We start from the raw sequence: 23,750 nt of genomic DNA on the forward strand, positions 1-23,750 counted from the left end.
CCTCAGGCAACTGAAGCCAGTGAAATGAACGAGCTCCACATGATTGGTCATGCTCAGGTGGCTTCTCCTATGTTTTGTTTTATTCTGACTACAGCTGAAGATTTAGATCTCCTAAATGCTAGTTTTCAAGATGGAAGCAAAATCCTCTACACGTGGACTCCTGGCACTTTGCTGCACTACGGAAGGGCCGAGCTGAAGACTTCTGACCATAGGTTTAAACAGTCTCTGTATTCCTAATTGTGCTTGAAATTTATTTGAAATACATCCTTCCTTAAATGTTCCTAACACATCTTCCTTCCTTTATGCCTAAGGCCTGTCGTTGCCCTGATTGACATCGATATATTTGAAGTGGAAGCTGAAGAGAGGCAAAACATTTATAAAGAAGTAATTGCCGTTCAGGGTCCACCAGATGGTACGGTGTTGGTCTCCATCAAAAGTTCTCTACCAGAAAATAATTTTTTCGATGATGCTTTGATTGATGAACTTCTGCAACAGTTTACAAATTTTGGTGAAGTTATACTCATAAGGTAAGTAAAATATGTATTGTCCAAAAGCAGCTCATGATCTGTAAATAATATTTTCTGTGTTAGAAATCACTTTATTTAGTATTTGAATAGCATATGAGTATTTGTATTTCCGAACTGAAGGCGAATCATACTATAGAACTATTATTCAAAGAGCTCATAGGTTTTGAAACTGGACTTGCTACTTAGAAAGTTTGAAGTTGAGTAGCAACACTTGATGTGAACAACTGATGACAAGAATAGGTGCACATTTAGATGTGTTCTCTCAGGATTCCTATACGCTATAACATGTGAGCCCTACAGAAGAATGAACATGTGATTGCTATTTCATTTTTTTAAGGAGTGACAGGAGTAAAGCGGAGTGACTTTTCTGCCCTCGGTTTAAGAAATTTGATGTTTTCTGTAATTTTAAGTCGTTTAATTTCCATCTGATGGAGGAGCAGCCCTGCCAGGTGAATAGTCAGGAGTCATTCTTTCCCGTCTTGGTTTCCATCACTGACTTAACCATCTGCCTTTTGCAGAACCAGATGCCTCTTGTGTGGTTTAAAAAAACGGCCTATTCCAAATGCCCAGCAATCTTGAGAGACTGAATAACATGTATTGAATTCCATAGGGAAGAGGTACTATCCAGTTCCTTTCTGTGCTGTTCCTCTGTTTATTTAGGGATGTTTTATAGCTATTTAGTGGGCAAATCTCTATATTAGGTGCTGTGGCAGAGCAGAGGACAAATGGAAGACCCAATTCCTGTTTGGAATCTAGGGAATATCAGCATGTGTGTAGTGGCTTTCCTAGATGCTACACAGAATACTCCACAGAATGAAGATGGGGTAGTTTCTTCTGGAGTGAGAAGCATGCCTGGGAAACCTTACTCTCCTTTCTGAGAGTACATGGGCGAATAGAGAGGAAATTGTATTTAGACTTAACCTGAAGTCATTTGACAAAGGTCTACCCCAAAGGTTTAAAATGAAACAAAAAATGGCTAGAGATCTTAAGACTCTAGCGAGTACGTGGTGAAATCTCCAGATGACAGTAAGCTTTGCCAAGTACAGAAATGCCAAACCACCGGAGCATCACATGGACTGTGTGAGTGGGCAGCACAGTAGCAGATAAATGCCCTTTTGAGCAAGTTAAAATATTGCACTGGGCCAGAGAGAACCCAGAGTGTGCATAACGGATGAAAGACTGATGCAGGAAGAGGACCTGTCTGCCTTTATCCTAGGCTCTAAAGAACTTGGTGTTAAATTGGAGCTGAAAACTTTCCCCAAAATGCTTGTTATCATTGGAAAAAGAATTGGTAACGAAACAAGGCATTATCCTAGCATTATAAAACCATGCTGTGCCTCCTCACCTGGAATATTCTGGTTGTTACACCTTAGACAACCAAGTTAGAATAGAAAAAGCAGGCGATGAAAGTAAACAAGGACAGGACTACTGTCACTGGTAGGCTAAACTGATCATCACTTTTTGTTCTGGAATAAGGCAACCATTAGGGAATGAGTGAAGTCTTTATATGTAAGTAAGAGATCCCCTGGAAGTGTAGATGGGGCAAATTTAGATACTTGTATTAATTGGGGGAAAAGTCTAGAAGCTTTTATCCTCGTGAGTGAAAAAAAGGAAGAAAATACAGCTTCTAAAAGGTCCTACATAAATCCATGGATATCAGAACCAGAATCTCTTGTTAAAGTTCAAAATGTATAGGGGGCACATTGCCACGTAAGGATAGGACCAAGAAATTAGCCCTGCCACGTGGCCACAAACGCTTTGGTACCAGTATCAGAGAACAAATAGGGTTTGGCGTGGGGGAGACTGGTGCAGCGTAAATGCAGCCTTTTGATAGTGATTATAACCTTTGGAGGATGGATCTGGTCCATTGCCAACGATTTGAAAAAGATCCCCTTCATGGTCTTTAGGTAGGAATGATGTCCCTGTGTCTTTCAAATGCAGCATCCTGCAATTTAGGAACTTTATGCCAAAGAAATTGTCTCTTACCTGTGTTTTGTGTGGGGGGGTATGTACGCATGTACATGTTTTACTGTCTCTCATCTGAAAAATCTGCAAGGATTTCTGACCCTGATTTATACAGTTGGGAGTAGTTCAACTAGTAAAATTGTTTCTGTAAATAAGACTGATAATGTTGTAATTTGTTTTCTTTTTTCATGATAACATTATTATGTATCAGTGACCATCTCCTTCAGAGCTTGTTCCAGTGTCCTTTTTATTTTTCCTTTTGGGGGTTTCTTATTTCTTATTTCAAAACTATAAACTTAGAATGATAGCACAGGCCTTTGAAGTCATTTAAATGCCTGTCATTGAATAAAAACAAAGACCATAATCTAAGGCTCCTTGGGGCCAGTCTGATTGACTGATATCAATTGTTTTTTTGTTTTTGTGACAACTCCCTGTCTTCTTTCTTGGTCAAAGGAAATTTGCTTCAGGAAAATCACTGAGACAGTGAAAATACATAATACTAGACTACAGGGTCAGGAGAATTGGGTCCTAGCCCTGTATTTTATTCTCATAGGGTCACTTTGAACAAGCCACTTCACCTCTGGCCCTTTTTCTCCTTGTCCATGAAATGAAGGATTGGATTAGCAGGGATCATAATTGGAGGTCCACCGGTCCATTTCTTCTGGCAGGCTGTTTTATTAACAAAGTATTTGAAAGAAATTTGAATTTGAATGCTTTTAGGGAAAGAGTACCCTCTCCAGGTCACCGCTGGCCCTGTTGCTCTCGCTCTTACTTTCTGACCTCTATAAGCCCTTGTTAATCGATAATCATTGGACTAGTCATTGGGCTAGTTATACCTTAGGTATTAATTATGATTTTTTTTATGTTTCCTTTCCCCTTCCTTAAAGATTTGTAGAAGATAAAATGTGGGTTACATTTTTGGAGGGAAGCTCTGCCTTGAGTGTTCTGAGCCTGAATGGTAAAGAGGTAAGGTAGCATTTGTTGAGTCTAAACCATTCTGTAATTAAGTGTCTGAAGATTGTATTTTTAGAGACATGCAGCAAATTATCTAAATGTGTTTCCAGTTCAGGAGGATAAAAGACCTAGTATTGCGCTTTAATATTTATTATTTAGACTAGATTTCAGACTAATTTAGGATTATTTTGGTCCTGCCCTAGAGATGTTAATCATTGATATAGACTAAGAAGAAAACATGTTTACTACCAAATTTTATTTTATTATATTTTCTTATATAAAACTTTAAAATGTTTAATTGGAATAGATATTCTGGCTCATCTATATAGTAGAAAAGATTTCTAGCAAATGGAAGAAAATGCTTCACTTACAAGAAAACAAAGGAGGAATGTGCTCATTATTCCAAGGAACTTGTTTTATTGGCTTGGATTGTGGTACCCAGGTCCCTTTTTCAAGCGTAGGTGAAATAATTCCCGTAGATAACAAATCCATCCCATTGAGGCATTTTAGAAAGTTGTAATTAGTGGAGATATTCCTAACCTACGATTTGAAATGGCATTGGTTGTGGGAAACTTACATCAATGTCCTGGAATAGTTTTACTGCTGTAAAGTGCTATGTCTATTAGTTTTTTCTGAATGCTTTTAGACAAATCCTATATATCTAAGTATATGGTCACTAGATAGGATGGACTAAAATCCAGGCCTGATTTCTCCAACAGCAGGCAACTCGGTAAAGATTTACCTGAGCTTCCTCTTCTGTTACATAACTTCCACTTCCTTGGAGAAAAAGATTTCCATGTGTATATTGCTTTTGAAATAGATTTTGTAGGGTTTTGCTTGTTTTTCCCAAATGCATTAGTAATACGCTCATGCAAAAGTAAATTAAGAAACACAGAAAAGTATGAAGAAATAATAAAGACCACTTGTGGTCCTACCGTTATAAAATAATTTTTCTAAACCTTCATATAGGCATATATATATATTAAAACAAATGGGATTACATATACATGTACATATATGTTAACAAAAATGAGATATACATATCATGGACATCTTTCTATATGAACAAATATGTCATTTTTAATGACTGCATTTTAATTAAAAATTAATTAAAAATTAATTTTATTATGTGGATAAATATATAAATTTATTTAACCAAACTCCTATTAATAGACATCTAGGTTGTTTCCAACTTTTTTTAAAATTTATTTTATTTTTAAATTTTTGGCTGTGTCAGGTCTTCATTTCTCTGCGAGGGCTTTCTCTAGTTGCGGCAAGCGAGGGCCACTCTTCATTGCAGTGCGCGGGCCTCTCACTATCGCGGCCTCTCCTGTTGCGGAGCACAGGCTCCAGACGCGCAGGCTCAGTAGTTGTGGCTCACGGGCCCAGCTGCTCTGTGGCATGTGGGATCCTCCCAGACCAGGGCTCGAACCCGTGTCCCCTGCATTGGCAGGCAGATTCTCAACCACTGCGCCACCAGATAAGCCCCCTGGCAGGAGTTCTTTAGACCCAACCAAGTTGTCAGTTACTTGCCGCGCAGTCTTAATTTGGATGTTTGGTGGTTGTCTGGGTGGATCTTTTCAAGTCCAGAGAGATAGAGCAATAGGAGAATGAGAAAGACTGAGGGGGAAAAGCCTTGGCCTCAGTGCGCTTCTTCACGGCCAGAGCACTGGTCTCCGCCAGATCCTGCAGGCGACGTCAGCTGCCACTTAACGGGCTACTTGAATCTACGTGGCTCAGGGTAAGTCCCAGCCGCCCTTCAGAGGGGAGCCATAGCCCAACAGGCGGATCGAGATTATGGCCTTGGAGGCCCCGCATTGGGTGCCAGGAAAGATGTTGCAGGAGAGAGAGTGGGGTGCGAGAGGATGGTCACATCCCAAGTCATGTCTGCGTCCCTGGGATGGCCGCCCAGTGTGGGTTCTTGGCTTTGTGCAGGCAAGAATTCAAGAGCAAGACACAGTAAAGTGAAAGAAGGTTTATTCAGGGAGATACACACTCCATAGACAGAGTGTGGGCCACCTTGGAAGGCAAGAGGCTGTTTCCAACTTTTAATTACTAAAACCAGCATTCCAGGGAACCCCTGTGTACGCTCTAACTTTGCATGCTTAACTATTATTCCTTAAGATAAATTCTTAAATGTAAATTTGCTACGATAAAGATATTAACATATTAAATGTTGATACTTGTTGGCTAACTGCTCTTCAGGAGGAATGCATCTAGTTGTATTATGCCTCGGATTACCTAACATCCAACATTCTAATCAGTATTGGATGTTTTTTAACTTTGACCGTCTGAAAAACTAGAAGTAGTATGTCACTTCTGTGTTAAGATTTTGATTGCTAGCTCTTTTAATTCATTGGTCATTTTGTACTTCTCTGACGAGCTGTTTGTGACCTTAGCTCATTTTTCCCCTGGGGTATTATTCATCTTTTGAAGCTCCCTTGATGTTAATCCCTTTTCATAACATGCTGCAGATATTCTTCCCAGTTTGCTTTATGACTTTGTTGTGTCTTCACCATATGGAAATAACTGATCTTTAAATTTAGTTCTACCTTTGATATCTTAAAAAGCCCTTCCTTCTCCCATGGTGCTGTAAATATTTAAGAGCGGCTCTCAGTTTGGCATTCTTTGTCAGCTCTTATTCCCTTTCTGAATATTTCTTTTGTCTTTCCCCTGATAATTTTCCTTGTTTGGTTTTTTCCTCCCTTCTTTTCAGCTCTGTTCCTCACCCTCAAGTCTAGTCATGTATGTTATGCTCTTAGAAAGGACCCACCCTTAGCTCCCTTAAAAGATTTTCAAAATTCTGAAAAAATAATGTTTTGGGAAAGTGCATAATAATGTTTGATTTATCCTTTTGAAAGTTAGACATTTCCAAACCTCTAGTCTATCTTTGTTAGTACCACTGTTTCAGCCCGAAATCTTCTAGACGCAAGACTAATAGGAACACTTCCAATCCAGGGGAGAGTCTGGAAAAAGTATATAGCGTAAGCAGGACAAACCTGAAGGATGACCTTCTTGAGCATTTTCTTTTCTGTCGTCTAAATTTCTTTCTTTTCATTTGGCTCTGATCTCTGCCAAGTGGATGAAGTGCCTCTTAAATGGCCATTATTTTAGTTATTATTAGTCAGCCCGTTATTAGTGACTGAGGCTTAAGAATACTTGTTAGTATTCTTTGGTGAATATATAAAGAATGCTGTTGACTTTAAAAAGTAACAAATGGCATATGAAGCCTGTTGCCAAGTTCTGAAATTTAATTGATTTGGTCTAATAAGTGAGTAAAGAATTATTAGTTCTTAGGACTCTGACTTCAAAGCTCAGGATGGACACTAAATTCCTATTAAACACGGCTGTGCTGTTCAGGCCAGCAGCTTTCAACCTCTCCAGCCTATGTCTTCAAAGAATTCTAATGTCAATAGCACGTAAGGAAAGTATTTTTTTTAATACATCCACAGGACAGTGTAACTTGATTATAATATGTTGGTTGTTTTAGATTATACTTTTGTCTAAAAGCTTCTCACATTTATAGGAAAGGCAGGGTGCCAGTTTCACAGATACCAGTCTTTCTGTTTTCAGAATGATTAACTTTTGTTGAAGATTTAAAATGGTCTTAAATCCTCTCAATATTCTTCTGACGTTTGAAATGCTGAAACTACTTTGACAGTATAGCACCTTTCAAGACCATTACACCAAGTTAGGAAGGCCCAAATGAACAGGGCAATTATTTTAAGGATTTTCTACTGTCCTTTCTTTAGTTGTCTCATGTAGGAACAATTATTTAATCTGTGAATCAAAATCATAGGAAGTATAAAATTATGTAGTAGAGTTGTCAGTGAATTTATATCTGGCCAGGGAAAGATACTTACTGCAGCAAAGGAAACTTAAATCTGTGTGCATCCTAAGAAAGACCTGAGATTTAGCAACACAGGCTTTTAAAGGGAGGATTGGGGACATTTGAAACTAGTTAAGGGAATTCCCAGGTTAGGACTACGCGCTTCCACTGCAGAGGGGGGGTCCGGGTTTGATCCCTGGTCGGGGAACTAAGATTCTGCCAGCCACGTGGAGCGGCCAAAAAAAAAAAAAAAACCCCAAAACCAAAACCCAACCAAAACAAAACAAAAAATTAGTTAAAAATACAGTATATGTGAAATGGTTATGTTGAATTGAGTCTAGCTGAATGAAGCCTATACTGTTGTCGTAGTATGACTGAGGCAGGCACTTTATTCCAAGATAGTGAATTTTCATGCAATGAATTTTTATTTTGTATCTCTTTTACTCAACTAGTTATTGGGTCGGACTATAACTATTACTTTAAAGAGTCCAGACTGGATCAAAACTTTGGAAGAAGAAATGAGTTTAGAGAAAATCAGCGTCCCCTTGCCGTCCTCAACAAGCTCCACCCTGCTGGGTGAAGACGCGGAGGTTGCGGCCGACTTCGATATGGAAGGTCTGCTTGTTGAACACATTTACTGCTGTCCTTCAAGATGTTTCCTTCCCATCAGTAACGTCTCAGTCTCCAAGTTTATCCTTCTCTTCCTTCCTGTAACACTGAGAGCAATATTAACGAGATTTTGTTTTGCATCGTATTGTGTGTCTTTTGCTTGTACCCAGACTTAAATGTGTTTGCCATTCTGCCATGCAAAGGTCAAGACCTTTCCAAATGTTAGTTTATGTCCTTGCGTCATAAGAGCACAAAGTGGTATTTTTGGTGTGTGGTTTTGTCCCCCTAATTGTAGTTAAGGTAGAAAAGTAGAAGCTCAATGTGCTGAAATGTGTTCAAAATAATTACTACAAAAGAATAATTACTACAAAAGAAGATATATTGCTTTCTTTTTTAAAAAATTTATTGAAGTATAGTTGACTTTACAGTGTTGTATTAATTTCTGCTGTACAGCAGTGATTCAGTTATACACACACACACACACACACATACATACATACATTCTTTTTCATATTCTTTTGCATTATGGTTTATCACGATATTGAATATAGTTCCCTGTGCTTTACAGTAGGACCTTGTTGTTTATCCATTCTACATATAATAGTTTGCATCTGCTAGTCTCAAATTCCCAATCCATCCCTCCCCCACCCCCCACCCCCTTGGCAACCACAAGTCTGTTCAAAAGAGGATATATTTCAAAGTAATTTTAAAAGATTCTCAAAGTGGCTAGGAACACATGCATTTGAAACTGAACCCAGCCATATAAATGTAATCATTTCAAGTTTGGAGTTCGGGACAGATTATCTCGATATAGTAATTTCCTTAAATGTGATTAAGAAATGCATTTGCTTTTTAATGCTATATATGTGCTATATTATTTTAGCATATTTTCCATTAAGATGCATACCTTAGTTTATAAAATGACAATGCATCATATTGTGATACCCTGTATGTCTAGATAACGCATTTAAGAGTTGAACACCTCAGAAAATCATCTCACTTTCACATTTCACTGTTCATTTGTTTACTTGGTCCACACATTTATGTAGTACCTTTCATGTGCCAGGTCCATGCTAGGTGCTGTAAATTCAACAGATGTCATCCTTGCTCTCCCCAAGCTCACAGCTCAGTTGGTGTTACAAACAAGTAAGCAGGCAATTGTAATCATGTGACATCAATGCACTGGTGAACGATGCTGCAGTAGTTCATGGGGCAGCTGCCTGACCTAGAGTTGGAAGTCGGGAGAGTTCTACCAGAGAAACTGAAATTGAGAGTCTGTAGACTGAGTGAGAATTAGATTAAAGAGGATAGAAAGGCGTGAACCAGGAAGAAGGAATGTGCAGAGACCTCAGGGGACAAAAAGGATCTAAGTAGACGATGCAAGTATGCTTGTGCAGGGGGAGTGGGTGTGGATGGGAGGTGGATTTGGTTTTGAATATGTTGAGTCTGAGGTGTCTGTAGGGTCCATCAGGCCCAGATGTAGGCTGTGGTATGTGGGCCTGGCACTCAGCAGAGAGCTCTGGGCCCACCAGGCAGCTCTGATGACAGTTTAAGGCCATGCGTTTTTATTAGCTTGGCCAGGAGGATGAGATAGAGATGGGAGAGGACTGGTCCTGGGATCAAACAGAAATGCAGACTTCAAGGACAGGCAGAAGAAGACTGCCCATAAAAGGAAAATGAGAAGAAAGAACCAGAAATGTCAAAGAGCCAGGAGAATATAGCAGCTTAAAAATCAAGGAAAGAAAAGATAACAAGGGAGAGTGGTCTGTGGCAAGAAGGAGAAGTGAGCACCGCAGCCTGCCCTTTGGGTTTAGTCCCGGGGAGGAGGCTGTTGGTGACATTCAGGAGAGTGATTTCAGTGGAGTGAAGAAGGCAGATGGTGGTAAATCGGGGTGTGGATGCAAGGCGAAGACGTGCAGAGAGTGTCTGTAGGCAACTCTTCACAGAAGTTTGGCTAAGGCGGGGGAAAGGGAGAGGAAGGCAGCTGCTCCAGGGAGTGTTATTTTGAAATGGGGACGCTTCAGAACGCTTAGTGCTGATGGAAAGGGCTGACGCCATTGGGGAGGGGCAGGGCAGAATGAGTGGCAGAACACGGTCCCTGGGAAAACGGGGGTGGGCAGAACCCCACTGTTTCCATCCACAAATACCTGAGTGCCAACCACGTGGTTAGGCTCCAGTTGGGGGCCAGATTGTTGAAGAGAGGGGGTCCCATCTTAAGACTACCCTTTTCTCTGTGAAGTTTAAGGAGTGGGGCAACTCATGGTTTCAGGAGAATTGAGAAGGTTCAAGATAAAGCTCCTGAGAAGGGGTCAGAGGGAGAGCCAGCCAGGAAATTGTGGAATTACCAGGCAGCCCTGGGAGCCCAGATGAGGCTGAAAACCACAGAGTTAACATGGCTTCAGTCATCGGGGCCACGTGGTTGTCTCTGGCCGCAGCACCCAGCAGCCCAGGTGCGCAGTTATGGAGAGGTTAGACAGTGGAGTTGATGCAGGTGCGATGGAAGAATAGTGCAGGAGGGGAACGGCCGAGCTGAGGAACCAGAGGACGTGAAGACAGATGCAGAGACACAAAATCAAAGGCCTGGATCCTGGTGAAGTCAAAAGAGGAAAGAGTAACTGAGGGCGAGAGTGGAAGTCTGGGAAGTGGTGGTCAGAGGGCAGTGTTCTGAGTTCACCGTTTCAGAGGCACTGCAGTTCCAAGGGGCATATGTGCCAGGAGTGGAGGAGAGCATCAGCAGGGAAAAGACATCAGGTTGTTGATGGGCTGACCACATGGACTTCGATGTCGCCCAGAAAGATGGCAGGACCCAGCTTACCAGCTTGCTCTCTCCTTAGTCCTCAGTGAATGGGTGCAGGAGACCAGAAGGCTGGAGGTCGGAGATTATGGCGGCAAGCGGGGGTTGAGGGAGCTGCATCAATGCGTGATGGCGCAGCCTCAAGGAAATAGGCCTTTTCGTTCAGGCTTGGAAGATTGAGTTCTGCAATCGGAATTGGGTTGCAAGGGGCACCCTGACCCCACTTTCCAACCCTAAGGAAAGAGGAGGTGAGGAGATCTCAGGGGAGAACCAACTCCCCCCTGTTGTGTATATGTCAGGTTGGGGGAGTCCAGGGGACAGAGTAGCGAGGAGACTTCTGGGGAAAGTGTGTGACCGCGTGAGAGCCTGTCTACTGCGAGGGCAGGACCTGAGTTGAGGGCACTGGGGAGCGGGCAGTTCCATGGGCGAGAAGGAAGGTTTGGAGGGAGAGCATTAAGCTTCCAAGTCAGCCAGCACTGAGACAGCTGCTCAGTGGAATATTGAAAGCTCTGGAGCCAACCCAGCTCCAGCTGTTAGTCACCACCGGCCTCCTGTTGCTCTGAAACAGAAGACTATCTTCAGTTACATTTCCTGTAAGAGCGTTTGCACTAATTCTACTTTTATATGTATAAAATTTTTATATATGCCCACATGCTTAACCTATATATGTTTGCAGTGTCATAATGTTAAATGTGTTTATCTTATGTATATAACCCCTTAAAGCCTAGATTGGTGAAAAAAATCTCTGAGAAAGTTAACATGGTGGTAACTTGGCTGACCTTGGCTGACCTTGCACTTTCTCAGGTGATGTTGATGACTACAGTGCTGAGGTAGAGGAAATCCTTCCTCAGCATCTCCAGCCATCTTCCAGTTCTGGCCTTGGCACTTCCCCAAGTTCTTCACCCCGGACCAGTCCCTGCCAGTCACCTACCATATCAGAGGGGCCTGTGCCTTCCCTTCCCGTGAGACCAAGTCGAGCTCCATCAAGAACACCCGGGCACCCAGCTTCACAAAGTGTGTATTTTACTTAAAGTTTTGTATGACTTTCCTTGGCTAATGCATTTGATTTTAGACGGTTAAACCTCTGATGCCTTTGCCTCTCCTTTGGAGACCCATTTTTGTTTTAACTTTCATATCCATAGGCTGAAGTGTAGCATGTTTTCTGTGTATACGAAAGAGGAAACTTCGCAGATGGTAAGCCCTAAATGGAAAGGATACTCATCACTGCCACTAGATGAGAATTTTTCTTAGTTCTTTTTCTATGTGGCCAGGCTTGTCCATGTCTTATCGTTGATGATTTTCTATCGTTACAGTCAGGACCCATAACTATTCGGGCTTAACTGTCTATCTGTACATTACCTAAATTATAATATGAAGCAGAAAGAGACAAGATATATTTTTTGAATTCAACTTGATAGTCATGACTTCTCCAGAGTTGGAAGATTTATCTCTGGAGGTTGTTACGTTACATGGTTTAGTCACTGTTCCATGCTAACCAATGTCTTCAGAAAATACCTTCCATTTCATAAACTTCTCTAGCTCGCCCATGCTACTCTTAGAGGACTGGCTTCATTCAATAAATTCAAGATAAGCCAGGGTATAGAGAGAAGAGACACCCTTTTCTTTTTCTTCTCTCTATTGGCCAGTACACTGCAAATGACTTAACTCACACAGTACTTCATGCCATCTTTTTTTTTTTAATAATATAACCACTGTCTCTTTTTTTTTTTTCGGGTGCGTTGGATCTTCGTTGTTGTGCATGGGCTTTCTCTAGTTGCAGCGAGCAGGGGCTATTCTTCTTTGTGGTGCGCGGGCTTCTCATTGCAGTGGCTTCTTTTGTTTTGGAGCACAAGCTCTAGACACGCGGGCTTCAGTAGTTGTGGCATGCAGGCTCGGTAGTTGCGGCTCGTGGGCTCTGGAGCGCAGGCTTAGTAGTTGTGGTGCACGGGCTTAGTTGCTCCGCGGCACATGGGATCTTCCTAGACCAGGGCCCGAACCCGTGTCCGCTGCATTGGCATGCATATTCTTAACCACTGCACCACCAGGGAAGCCCCCTTTGTGCTGTCTTAATAGGGCCGCTCGATAAATCCCCTTCAGCACCTGGGGCCTGGGTAAGAAGTCCACAGAGAGCTAGCCTGATTGCTCTCATGGTACCAAAGGGTAATGTAGTAGCAGAACTGCTTATGTTATTGATACCAGAAATGTGTGACATTACACTGTAGTACAAATTTAGAAAATTAGCAAAATAATTTATCATACGCGTATAGAAAGTACCTTTGTGCTCACATCCACTTGGAACGTGATCCTCTTACCTCAGGTACTTTTTCGGTAGGTTCTCCTGTTGACACTCAGCCCCTGGAGCCCAAGCGGCCCCCCCCTCCCCGCCCGGCTGCTCCTCCTGCGCGTCCAGCCCCCCCACAAAGACCGCCTCCGCCTGCAGGTAACAAACCATTTATTTCCATTTTTGCTCGGTTTAAAATCTCCCTCCACTCTGTTTAAAAATGTTTTGCATGTTTCAAACTTCTAGCTTCTAGATTTTACTATTTTTCTATCACTGGTGCTACTTCCTCAGTTTTTCTCTAAAAAACGTGGTGGGTGTGACAGAAGAGGGAAAAATATTGTTTCTCAACTAGATTCCTGTAACATGTTTTCAGAGCTGACCTTTTACAAGTGTGAAAGAAGTGTTTGTTTTGTTTTTGCTAATGGGGTTGTACTGATTTCTATAAAATGCATGATTAGAACTGAAGAACATACATATACTTATTTACTATAAAGTTTATATATTTGTTTAAATGTTCTTTTAAAATAAGTATAATGTTTCTATTTAGAAGCATTTGCATTACATAATAGCTTTTTTATAGCACCAAGACATGAATATGTGGTTTCTACATGATATTTGACATCATGAATACTATAGTAAATCTTTGACATTTCAGTTCTTTATTTAATGTCGTTTCCTTTCTGCTGCACATTCTCTTATGAACCATAAGGGGCTAGGAGTCCTGCACCTGCTAGAAAAGAATTTGGAGGTAACCATTTATATTTGTTGTAATGTATGGATCTTGGTTCATTAATTTTTTTGGAGTTTGATTCCTATAACTGAAAGACATTTTAGGTTTGTTTGATAAAAGTCAAAATGAATGACATTTATATGCCAAGTTAAAAATAGCTCCAAACTTCCATTATATTCCTGTTAAGTAAAAGATTAGAGCTTGGTTTTATTAGTGAATAGAATTAACAAGAGCTTCCACTTCCCAGATAGAGGTGAATTACTCATCAAGGCCTGATATACTTTTTCTTAACAAATACAGTCAATTTGGTTACAAAGATTTAATTCCCCCAAATCATACTACTTTCAAAAGTGATTCAGGCACAATGAGTATAGAATGTTTCCCAAGTATTTGATTATATTAGATTGTATTAGAGCTCTAGTACATTCCCTTGCCAGTAGCCTGTGGATTAGCAAAGTGTCCTAGAAATGCAATTTAAAATAATTATCTGAAATATAGCTTTCATTTTGCATGGCTCTATCATAACTTGTCATAGCATTCATGCCTCATTTTTAAAATGTAAGAACAATTTTCTTTTATATATTTCAATAAGGAAATTCTTACTAGCACATGGGTCACTTTTTGTTAAAAGTGTAGTTTACTTGGTTTACATGAAAACTTTCACAGAGCGTAGTTGGAGGTATACATTTGACAAGTTTATTTAATCTAATTCTCAGGAAAGGCTGAGGCAAGATATTTCAGAAGAGCTTTTACAAATCCAGTTTTAATGTCATTAAGGCTCACTATACACATGCAGTTGGTCTTTCTACTCTAGCTGCCTAAGGACATTGCGGACCGGCTCGTGTGTTGTTACAGATTGACTTTGCTGTGTGTAGATTTTAATGACTTTGTATAATAAAGGTAGCAAAGTTATTTCAGCACTGTGGCCTCTGCAAGATACTGCTGGAGTATAACTTTTCCATTGACTTACAGAAAACATTAATTTTTCCCGTTTCAAACTTGTGCTTTTATTTATAGTTATAATAGACTTTTATTTATTTTCTCCTTTAATTAGGAAAACGATCTATAGAAATAAGTTGCTAAATAAATTTGTGAAAAGTTATACATGATAGCAATTCAGTGGCTTACTTAGAAATCTGATTTAATTTTAAAAATCACTTCTCTTCACAATTCTTTTGTAGGCAATGTTCGCAGTGTATTTTTTTAACCCTATAAACCAATAACTGCTTGAAGGCAATAAGCTGAGAGAAAGTAATTACAGTACTTTTAGTATTTTTTTTTAAATTATGTATCGAAAACTAACTTCTAAGAGACTAATATAGTCTCAGAGATTTCATATGAAATTGGAACTTTAAGATTTTTGTTCCTTTTTGACTGGCCAATATTGGAGCTTTTATTAGTGATTTAACTCTGAATATAAAGAATGAGATGATCATAAAGCAAAGGCTTTCATTACACATATTTTGCAATTCCTTACTGCTAGTAATGTCAGATATAAAACGCAAACTGTCCTTCTCTTGCATTCTAACTGTGGAAAGGGCCAGACTCAGGTTTGGGCCAGGCACCTGAAGTCACTTTGGTTTGTACTGATACCTTTGAAGAAATTTAAACCAGTGAAAGAACTTTTTTGCAAAAGTCAGCTTAACTCAGAAATTGTTTTGTGTGCCTGCCTTTCATTCTGTGTGCTGTGGGCCCTGAACAATATACAGCTTCTGTTCTTTCTCTAAAAAGGTACTGGAGCCCCTCCCAGTCCTGGGGTAGCTAGGCGAGAGATGGAAGGTAACAAGGCTTTTGCATCATAGAAATGGATCTCTCGTTTTATTTCTAAATGTCAGCCCCTCCAGTGTTTAAAGGCATACCAAATCTTTTCTTGGTCCAACTGTAAACTCCCCCTCCCATCCTTATGTATACCTTGTAACTTGGTATTTTTTTTCTCTTTCCATTCTGTGTTGTATATAGTTTCTAATGGATGTCCATTTAATTTCCGCACAGTTCTCATGTTGTTTTGCACTCTGTGTTGTATATATTTCATATATCCTTTGGATGTGAAATTATTGTACAATGTTATTTTAAGAAGAATGCCTTCAAAATTCTTTTCAGAATAAGTCAAATGTTTAGAAATGTACTATACTAACTCTGGAGTTTTAAAAATTAATAATTGTAATTAAACCTTATTAATTTAATTGTAATTAAACCTTATTAATTGAGGTCCAAGAATATAGTGTTTTTCGGATGATTTCAGATAACAGAAATGTTTTAATGACGCTGAACTAAATTTGCTTAAAAGGCTATAAAAACTAGAAGCCATTCATTAAGATTATAGTTCTTAAAAAGCTGATGGATTTCATACAACAATCACACTTGAATTTCCTTTCAAAAAGAATAAATATGAGATGCAGGCCTCAATAGTGTCCCCTAACTCCTTTTGGCCCCAAAAGTAGTTTATTTCATTTCATCCTTTTACTACCTTTCTAATGAGTTTGAACCGTAGTTTAACATTGTCTTGCATAAGGCAGATATTTGGTAATAAGATGTGCCTTCATCATAGGATTTTGCTATAGAAATCCCAAAGATCTCATCGTGAGATTCCTTTATCCATAATGACATCTACAGCGTGAAGCCCTGAAACAGTGCCATTAGGTGCCTCTTGTGTGACTCGGAAAATGTAGTGCCGTCTGTTTGCTCCGGAGCTGTTTGTCCACCAAGCTCTGGGAAACAGCGGGGCTGCATCTTGTGACCATCCCCCTAAGCTGACCATGTGTTTTCAAGGTTCACAGGAGAGAGCTCTGTTGGGAAAGTCACCTTAAAAGTGACCTTCTGAATGAGGTATCAGACCAAGTGCTAAGCTGGCTCCCATGAATGTCACTCTCAGTATCCTAATTTTTCTCTTTTTGGGGGTATTTCCTTCAGAGCTGATAATACGCTTCCTTCATCATTATCTAAAGCAAAGTACTTTTGTTTCCATCTCACGCCCCCAATTTCTGCTGGTAATGAAACAACAGCAGCCAGTGTTATGCAGTATGGCTTGATTGTTTACTTATGACTAATTTTTTTTTCCTTCCTGCTTCAAAGCACCCAAAAGCCCTGGAACGACACGGAAAGATAATATAGGTAAAAACACTTGAATTCAGCTTAACCTTAAAACTGGACCGTGAATAGACACTTGGGATATAAGTGATGGTTTCTTGTTTCTTTCTTTTTTAAAAAAAATGAAATACACGGTGCGATGTCTTTGTTCCAGGACGCAATCAGCCTTCACCTCAAACAGGACTCACAGGCCCAGGACCTGCTGGATACAGTACAGCCAGACCGGTAGGCAGCATCTCGCCTGGGAGCCAGGAGGTCTAGGTTCTAGGTCCCAATTTGCTGCTAATGAAATGTGTTATCTTGAAGAAATCATGGGGCCCATTAAGGCCCCAGTTTCCTCAACTCTAAAATGGGGAATTGCACTTGACGCTCTCCAAGGTACCTTTCAACACTAAGTATTTTAACATCCTCTTCAAAAGTAACTAAACATACTTTCTTATTTGAATAAAAGTGATGCAATTAAGTAGTTGCAGTCGCTACATAAATATCTTAGAATCTCTATATGAGGAAGTGATGTTTTGGGGCAACTTTTTATATTATCTGAGTAATTCTTCAATCAGAAGGATTTGAAAACTAGATTTCAGAAAACCCATTTATGATAGTCGGTCAACTAAAGCTGGTTCTAAAGGTATTAAAAGCAGGAGAGCAGGTGGCATTGCAGTGCCTTTCCCTGTGTTGTGAATCTGTGGTTTTCTGCGTGTTTATCAGTGTTCTCTTATACACAGAATTATCCTCTTATTCACCCAAGTGAAAATTTTCTCTGGGATAGAGCAAGTAACTTAAGGGGAAAAAAAGAAAGAAAGAAAACAGAAACCAGGATCAGTCTAGTGGGTCCTGGGACTGCTGGGAGGCTTCCAGCTGAAGAGTAAGAAGTGGGAACTGTGACTGTAACTGGAAATTAAGAAACTTCTGTTAATGAAACTACTTCTAATTTCTAAGGAATCCTCATAAGATTTATAAGATAGAAATACTTCGTTCTTTCTCTTGTAGCTTTCTATTTAACATCCAACCTAAAGGCCTTTTTCTATATATAACATCACACTCCAAAGTAAAATGTCTGTGGAGTATACCTAAAGATAGCCGTTACCCACTCTCCTTTTTCCCAAAGAAGGGGAAATTGCTATCCGTCGATTCTACCACTTCCCACAAAGTACTTTCTTTATTTAATACTGTAAGAATAGGGAAGGAAAGTCAGAATTTTGTGAGATAACATTCATAACTTTTGCTTAAAATAAGGAGTATTGGGAGCTTAAAGTCTTCAGCAAATGTGTGAAAATAGAAAAGACGTTTTTCACCAGTGTGTCTTCCAGTGTATTTATTTTAGCATATCGAGTAAGGCACTCAAGAGGTTTTACATCTGTGTTTAAAAAAAAAGACCTCGGCATGGTTTTTCATAAGCCACTTAGTTACACAGTGTATGTCAGGTCACGTCCTCGTGACCTGTAATACCATCCCCGTCGCCCATTAAGGCAGCATCGCACAGGATGAAGAGCACGGCCCTGCAGCGGGTCAGACCTGAGTCTGGCTCCTGGCTCTACTTTCTAGCTCTGCGGCTTTGGGAAAGTTGTATACATTTCTTCATCTTCATTTATAATAGAGATGATAAAAGAATACCTACCTCTGAGGGCCATTTGGACAATGAAATGGAAATGCCTCCACAGTGCTTAATTAACACAGCGCCTGGCACATAGTAAACGGTGGAAAATAAAAAGGAAGATTTTTAAAACTTGTGACGATGTGGCTATAAATAAAGAGCCATTAAAATGACAAGAGGCTGAGGAAATGAGATGAGATGCAAAAGCAAATATTTTCACCAAATCTTATCTGTTGAAAATAAGTAAATATCTCAACGGTTACGTTTTCCATTTTTAGATTATTCCACCCCGTGCCGGGGTGATCAGCGCCCCCCAGAGCCATGCTCGGGTGTCTGCTGGAAGACTGACTCCTGAAAGCCAAAGCAAACCATCAGAAGTACTGAAAGGTAGGCCCTGTATTAGAAACAGCAGTGCCGTTCTGTATTCTTTCCCTTTTTCTTTTTCTTTTCCTTTCTGCAGTGTCTCGCTTTTTACAACTTACTTGAAGTGGGATAGCCTTGTGTCTTTCTTTATGCCACAAGAAATGAGGCTGCTTGGGGCCAGGGGTGGGCGGGACAGGGACTAGAATCCCTTACATTTCACTAAAGGAAGGATAGAAAGTGGTTTTCTAGAAAACACCTAACATCTGGAAATGACTTTTTTTAGGGCCGGCTGTTCTTCCTGAACCACTGAAGCCTCAGGCCGCCCCTCCTGTGCAGCCTTCTCTGGCCCCGCCGGTTCAGCAGATGCGGGAGCCTCTTGTCCCGGTGGCCACACCTATGCCTCAGTCTGCCCCGCAGCCGCCCCCTCGGAGCAGGTCGTCCCACAGCTTGCCTTCTGAGCCTTCAGTGCAGCCGCAGGTAAGTCCTGCCAGCCGGCAGAAGATCATCTGGACGCTTCTGTGAGGGTTTGGGCTTATTTTTTGTTTTGTTTTGTTTTTCTGTTTTTCTTTTTTTACTGAGGTATATTTGATGCCTTTGGTATAGTCTTTGAACATACTTATTTTAATTATTAGCTTAAGAAATAAACAAATATGAGATTCACTTTTAACAAATGTTTGTCTTTTGGTAGACAAACATTTAATCGCATGTTCAGATATGACTTCAACAGGCGAATGTCATTGGACATCTCAAACCAGTCACACAACAGATGCATGGTTTGGCTGTTTGAGGTTTGGGGTTTCTGTCTGTCTGTCTAACCTGTGGCCTGGATCAAGGGTTCTCAGAGAGTGACCCTAGATTAGGGATCTTTAAGGAATTCCAGGCAGCTCCCAGGCTGTTTTATCTTGTTAATGTTTAAAGTGTTGGTGACTTTCTGGGTTTTTTATGCATAATTTACTTTGGCTAGTTAATGAATTAGGATGGACAATAATAATTTATTTTCTTATTGCTCACAGTTAATAAGTTTTGGCTTTTACATCCTGGAGAGAGAGGCAGTCAGATCACTCCTGACCACTGGCAGTCAAGTTAATTTCCAGTAACGCTCTTATTCCTCCTGATGCCACACAGCTAGCTCTTTTCCGTGGTGGAGCCAGCACTGGGCTTCCTCAGGGATCTCTAGCAGTTTCAGACACTATTGGATCAGTTTAGAAGTTTTGGGCGTGCAGCAGCAGGCTTATTCACCAAAGTGAAAACCATCAAAATAATGTTATCTCATGAGTGTCACACAGAAAACAGTGCCATTGCACTGTTGAGGATGCTGAAGATGTATAATAATTGTAGAAATCCTTCCAACAATAAATATCTATTATTTTCTCTCTGCCAATCGGCTTTTAGTGTATCATGAATTTTTCTTCTCATTTTCTTGTGAGGTGTACTATTGTATTTTTTTTTTAATGTAATTGGAGGGCAAGAAACTTTCAAAGTAGCCGTATCTTAGAGCTTTGTATTGCTGTTTTAGGACAGAAAGTGATCATGAGTTTCATAGTAAAAGTGAACCCTGATTCCTAAAACTCTATAAATGTTTTCAGTATTGAAAGTAGGTATGGTACTCTGAACAACTTCAGAAAGGACACACTTCAGGTAAGGTTGCAATTCTCAGTAGAAAGTCATCTGTGACACAGAAGTACTACAGGATGAGTATTCCAATGACTGCCATGTGTCATTTTCTTAGGTCATTTTTCAGCTTGTTTTGCTTTCTGATTTTCATTGGAGTGGGTGCGGTAATCTGGTGACAGGCAGCAAGCCCATGCTTTGTGTGTGGCTCAGTAGATTGTGTTCTTGACTCTTGTATTCTGTTCATCAAAACTATGAAAGATGTTTGTTTTAAACCTTCTTTTTGCCTCAATCACCGATACCAAATTCCTCTGCACATTATATACACAGACTTTTCTTTTGGGGGAGTGGGATCTTGTTCATGTCTTTGTGACTGTCTTTGTGAAGGATCACAAAGTGGTTAGTTTCCTCCTTGGAGCTTACAACGCTGAGGGGCCGGAAGGAAAGGGAAGTATTTTACCTTTTGTGCCTTTTGAACTTTGAACCATAAGAATAATACCTATTCAAAAAATAATAGACATTTAAAATTTTTAAAATCTTCTGTAGTGGCTATAAGTTGAAAAGGATGGGATAGTAAAATATGACATTTGTTATTTTGGTAATAATATGAAATAGTCTTAGAATTGAACACTTAGTAATTTTTACAAGTCTTTATCAATTCTGCCAAAAATCTACAAGGTATTTAAAACATAAAAACACACATGACCCAGCTTTACTTTTTATAACTATTTAAGTGTCCTTTGATTCGATAATTCTATATAGAAAAGATTCTTCTAATTCATATGATTATACCACATGTTATATATCCTTTACAAAATGTGAAAATGCCTCACCTATCTGACTTCCAACATCTTAGTCATCTGATTATCAGCTAAAAAGCAGAAGTCAGGAATCCAATGAGAAGTAAAATATTAGCATCGTGGCTATACTGTCAGCGTGATTGCTGCCAGTGAGGGAAGAGGGCAAGTGGAACACCTCAGCATTCCGGATCAACTGAATTCCATCCCTGTGTATCTTAGTATAGACCCATTCCTGTGTCCTGTCCTGTGCCAAAGCTGATACATCAGGACCATCAGGAAAGCTTAAATTCAGGAGTCTCATGTTTCGTAGGCAGGAAACTCTAGTAATACTTAATACTTAAGTAATTACTTAATACTTAAGTAATTACTTAAGTAATACTTAAATTGTCAAAGAGAGTTTTGGTATTTTAAAATAAGGTGAGCTTTAAATATTGGGGAAGATTTGCTCAAACTGTTCCTTGAGAATACTGTAAGTTTTAAAAGTACTGCTATATTATGAAAAGATTATGATTTCATTTTTAAACAACAAAAAGAGGATCCAGTTTCTTACCTTGTTGTACCTTCCAGCTCATAAATTATGAAGTGAATTAATGATAGTATCACCCTTCAGAAAACCTGAGTAATATAGAACAAGCCTGGATCCTGACCATTTGTTAAATACCATTTTTCACTTTTTTGCAAAGTGATGCCATTTTGTACATTTTCTCTAATGGTGATAAACCCACAGACTATCTTAAGGCTGTGTCCTACTCTTCTTGGGCTGCCATAACAAAATACCATAAACTGGGTGGCTCAAACAGTAGAAATTTGTTTTCTCACAGTTCTGGAGGCTGGAAGTCTGAGATGAAGATGCCACCGTGGTTGGGTTCTGGGCTGTTTTCCTGGCTTGCAGACAGCTGCCTTCTTGCTGTGTGCTCACATGGCCTTTCCTCAGTGCTTGCACGAGGAGAAAAAGAGCAAGCCCTCTGGTGTGTCTCCGCCTAAGGGTGCTAATTCCATCGTGAGGGCCCCACTCCCATGACCTCATCTAACCCCAGTTACCTCCCAAAGGCCCCATCTCCAAAGACCATCACTTTGCGGGTTAGGGCTTTCAACATATGAATTTGGGGTGGGGGGAGACACAAACATTTCATCCATAACAGGCTGCTTCAAATATTTTAGAGCTTCCAAACCCTATTCGGAATATTATTTTTGGAAAAATCACTTTGAACTAGTTAGTAATCAACCTCAGACAAAATTAAGTTTGAACACTAATTCAACAATACATTTTTCATTCTAAATGACAGAAGAAATTGGAATTGTCTCTTGGTCTTATGCTATGACCTGCAAATATCACTGCTCTTGGATTTTGTATATAATATAGAAATAAAAGTATTTTGAAGGCTGAATTGTTAGGGTTGTTGGTTGGTCTCCGATTGTCCTCCTAACTCTTTCCTTTGATGTCTGTGTTCCTTTTCTCAAAGCAGGAGCAACCATCAGGGTAACAGGTATTGGATTATTTCTCAATCTTATATGTGCTTTTCATCTGTCTTAGCACATTAGATGTATGAGTCTTTCGCTTCATACATCTAAATTTTCACTCATTTTAAAAACCACCTGTCCACATTAATAAATTCTATTATCATACCATAAAACCTTTTTTTCTTAGTATTTTGAATTTTTAGGAACCATTTTAGTTCTTGCTAATGCTTTCCCATTTTTTTTTGCTTTGTTTTTTACAAAAATTAACAAAGACTAAGAAGTTTAACTTCAAGAAGGTAAGCTTTAGGTATATAGAAGTGTATTTGGCAAAACCAAAAAGGTTCTTGGTTTTAACAATGGCATAATTACATAAATACAAAATTCAATTTTTTTTCTTAGATTTCTTTTGGGAAATTAAAAAAAATAATTTTAGTAGCACAATTCTTTTTCGTAAGGAAGAATTGATGATTTACAAAGATGAAAGTTAACATAGCAGGATTGTTTAAGGGCCTTTCCAACACCCTTCTCTGTAAAAATACCATCGTCATTAATGTCAAGTCATCACAAATCCTGCTTAGATATATATAAATTAATTCCAATGTAATGAATGATGGTGTGGCTCTCATTATAATTTCAAGTCTGATTGGGCAAAATGATCCTGTTCCTATCAAATTACCCTTTAAATTATTTTGAAAGAAAATATTTTAATATATGAAAATAAAGATATTTAAATGTCTAGCATTTATTTGGCAAGGGCCTACTGTTCTAAGCTGTGCAAGCATACACGTCTTACCTGTAATGTCTGTGCCGTGGACTCTTGCATCTACCATGGGAGGATTGGGGCCCAGGCCCAGTCAAGTACTTCTGTTTTGTTATATGAACCATAAATAATCCAGACATTATTGGTAATGTAGAGCTAATTGTAATTTTATGACGTCTGTAATAAATTTGTCTCTCAAGTACTTTAATACACTTAGAATACAGTTTAGAATCTGTGACATGTTTACTCTTCAATTTTGTACAAATTTATTGCCACATTAAGTTTAAAGAAAAACATATTTGTTTATTCAATTATAAAGTATGTTCTAGATCAGTTGAATAAAACAGATAGAGAGAGTGATTCACTTACGAAGTTATCCACACTG

The 23,750-nt window shown here is 39.5% G+C and overlaps 1 protein-coding gene across 2 annotated transcripts in view; it reads left to right on the forward strand.

The window, feature by feature from the left end:
- SYNJ1 (synaptojanin 1) overlaps positions 1–23,750 on the forward strand; it is an 86,540-nt gene that overhangs the window by 58,398 nt on the left and 4,392 nt on the right. The window contains exons 19-30 of one of the 2 annotated variants that reach the window (XM_060010386.1): positions 95–212; positions 312–527; positions 3,380–3,458; positions 7,728–7,890; positions 11,483–11,692; positions 13,011–13,118; positions 13,669–13,707; positions 15,421–15,468; positions 16,762–16,800; positions 16,931–17,001; positions 18,649–18,757; positions 19,017–19,210. In XM_060010386.1, coding sequence (XP_059866369.1) covers positions 95–212; positions 312–527; positions 3,380–3,458; positions 7,728–7,890; positions 11,483–11,692; positions 13,011–13,118; positions 13,669–13,707; positions 15,421–15,468; positions 16,762–16,800; positions 16,931–17,001; positions 18,649–18,757; positions 19,017–19,210 — 1,394 coding nt within the window. The remainder of the gene's footprint in view (positions 1–94; positions 213–311; positions 528–3,379; positions 3,459–7,727; positions 7,891–11,482; positions 11,693–13,010; positions 13,119–13,668; positions 13,708–15,420; positions 15,469–16,761; positions 16,801–16,930; positions 17,002–18,648; positions 18,758–19,016; positions 19,211–23,750) is intronic. The other variant, XM_060010387.1, reaches the window with a different exon arrangement.

Source organism: Delphinus delphis, chromosome 4 (assembly GCF_949987515.2).
Source record: "Delphinus delphis chromosome 4, mDelDel1.2, whole genome shotgun sequence".
Classification (NCBI taxonomy): Eukaryota; Metazoa; Chordata; class Mammalia; order Artiodactyla; family Delphinidae; genus Delphinus; species Delphinus delphis.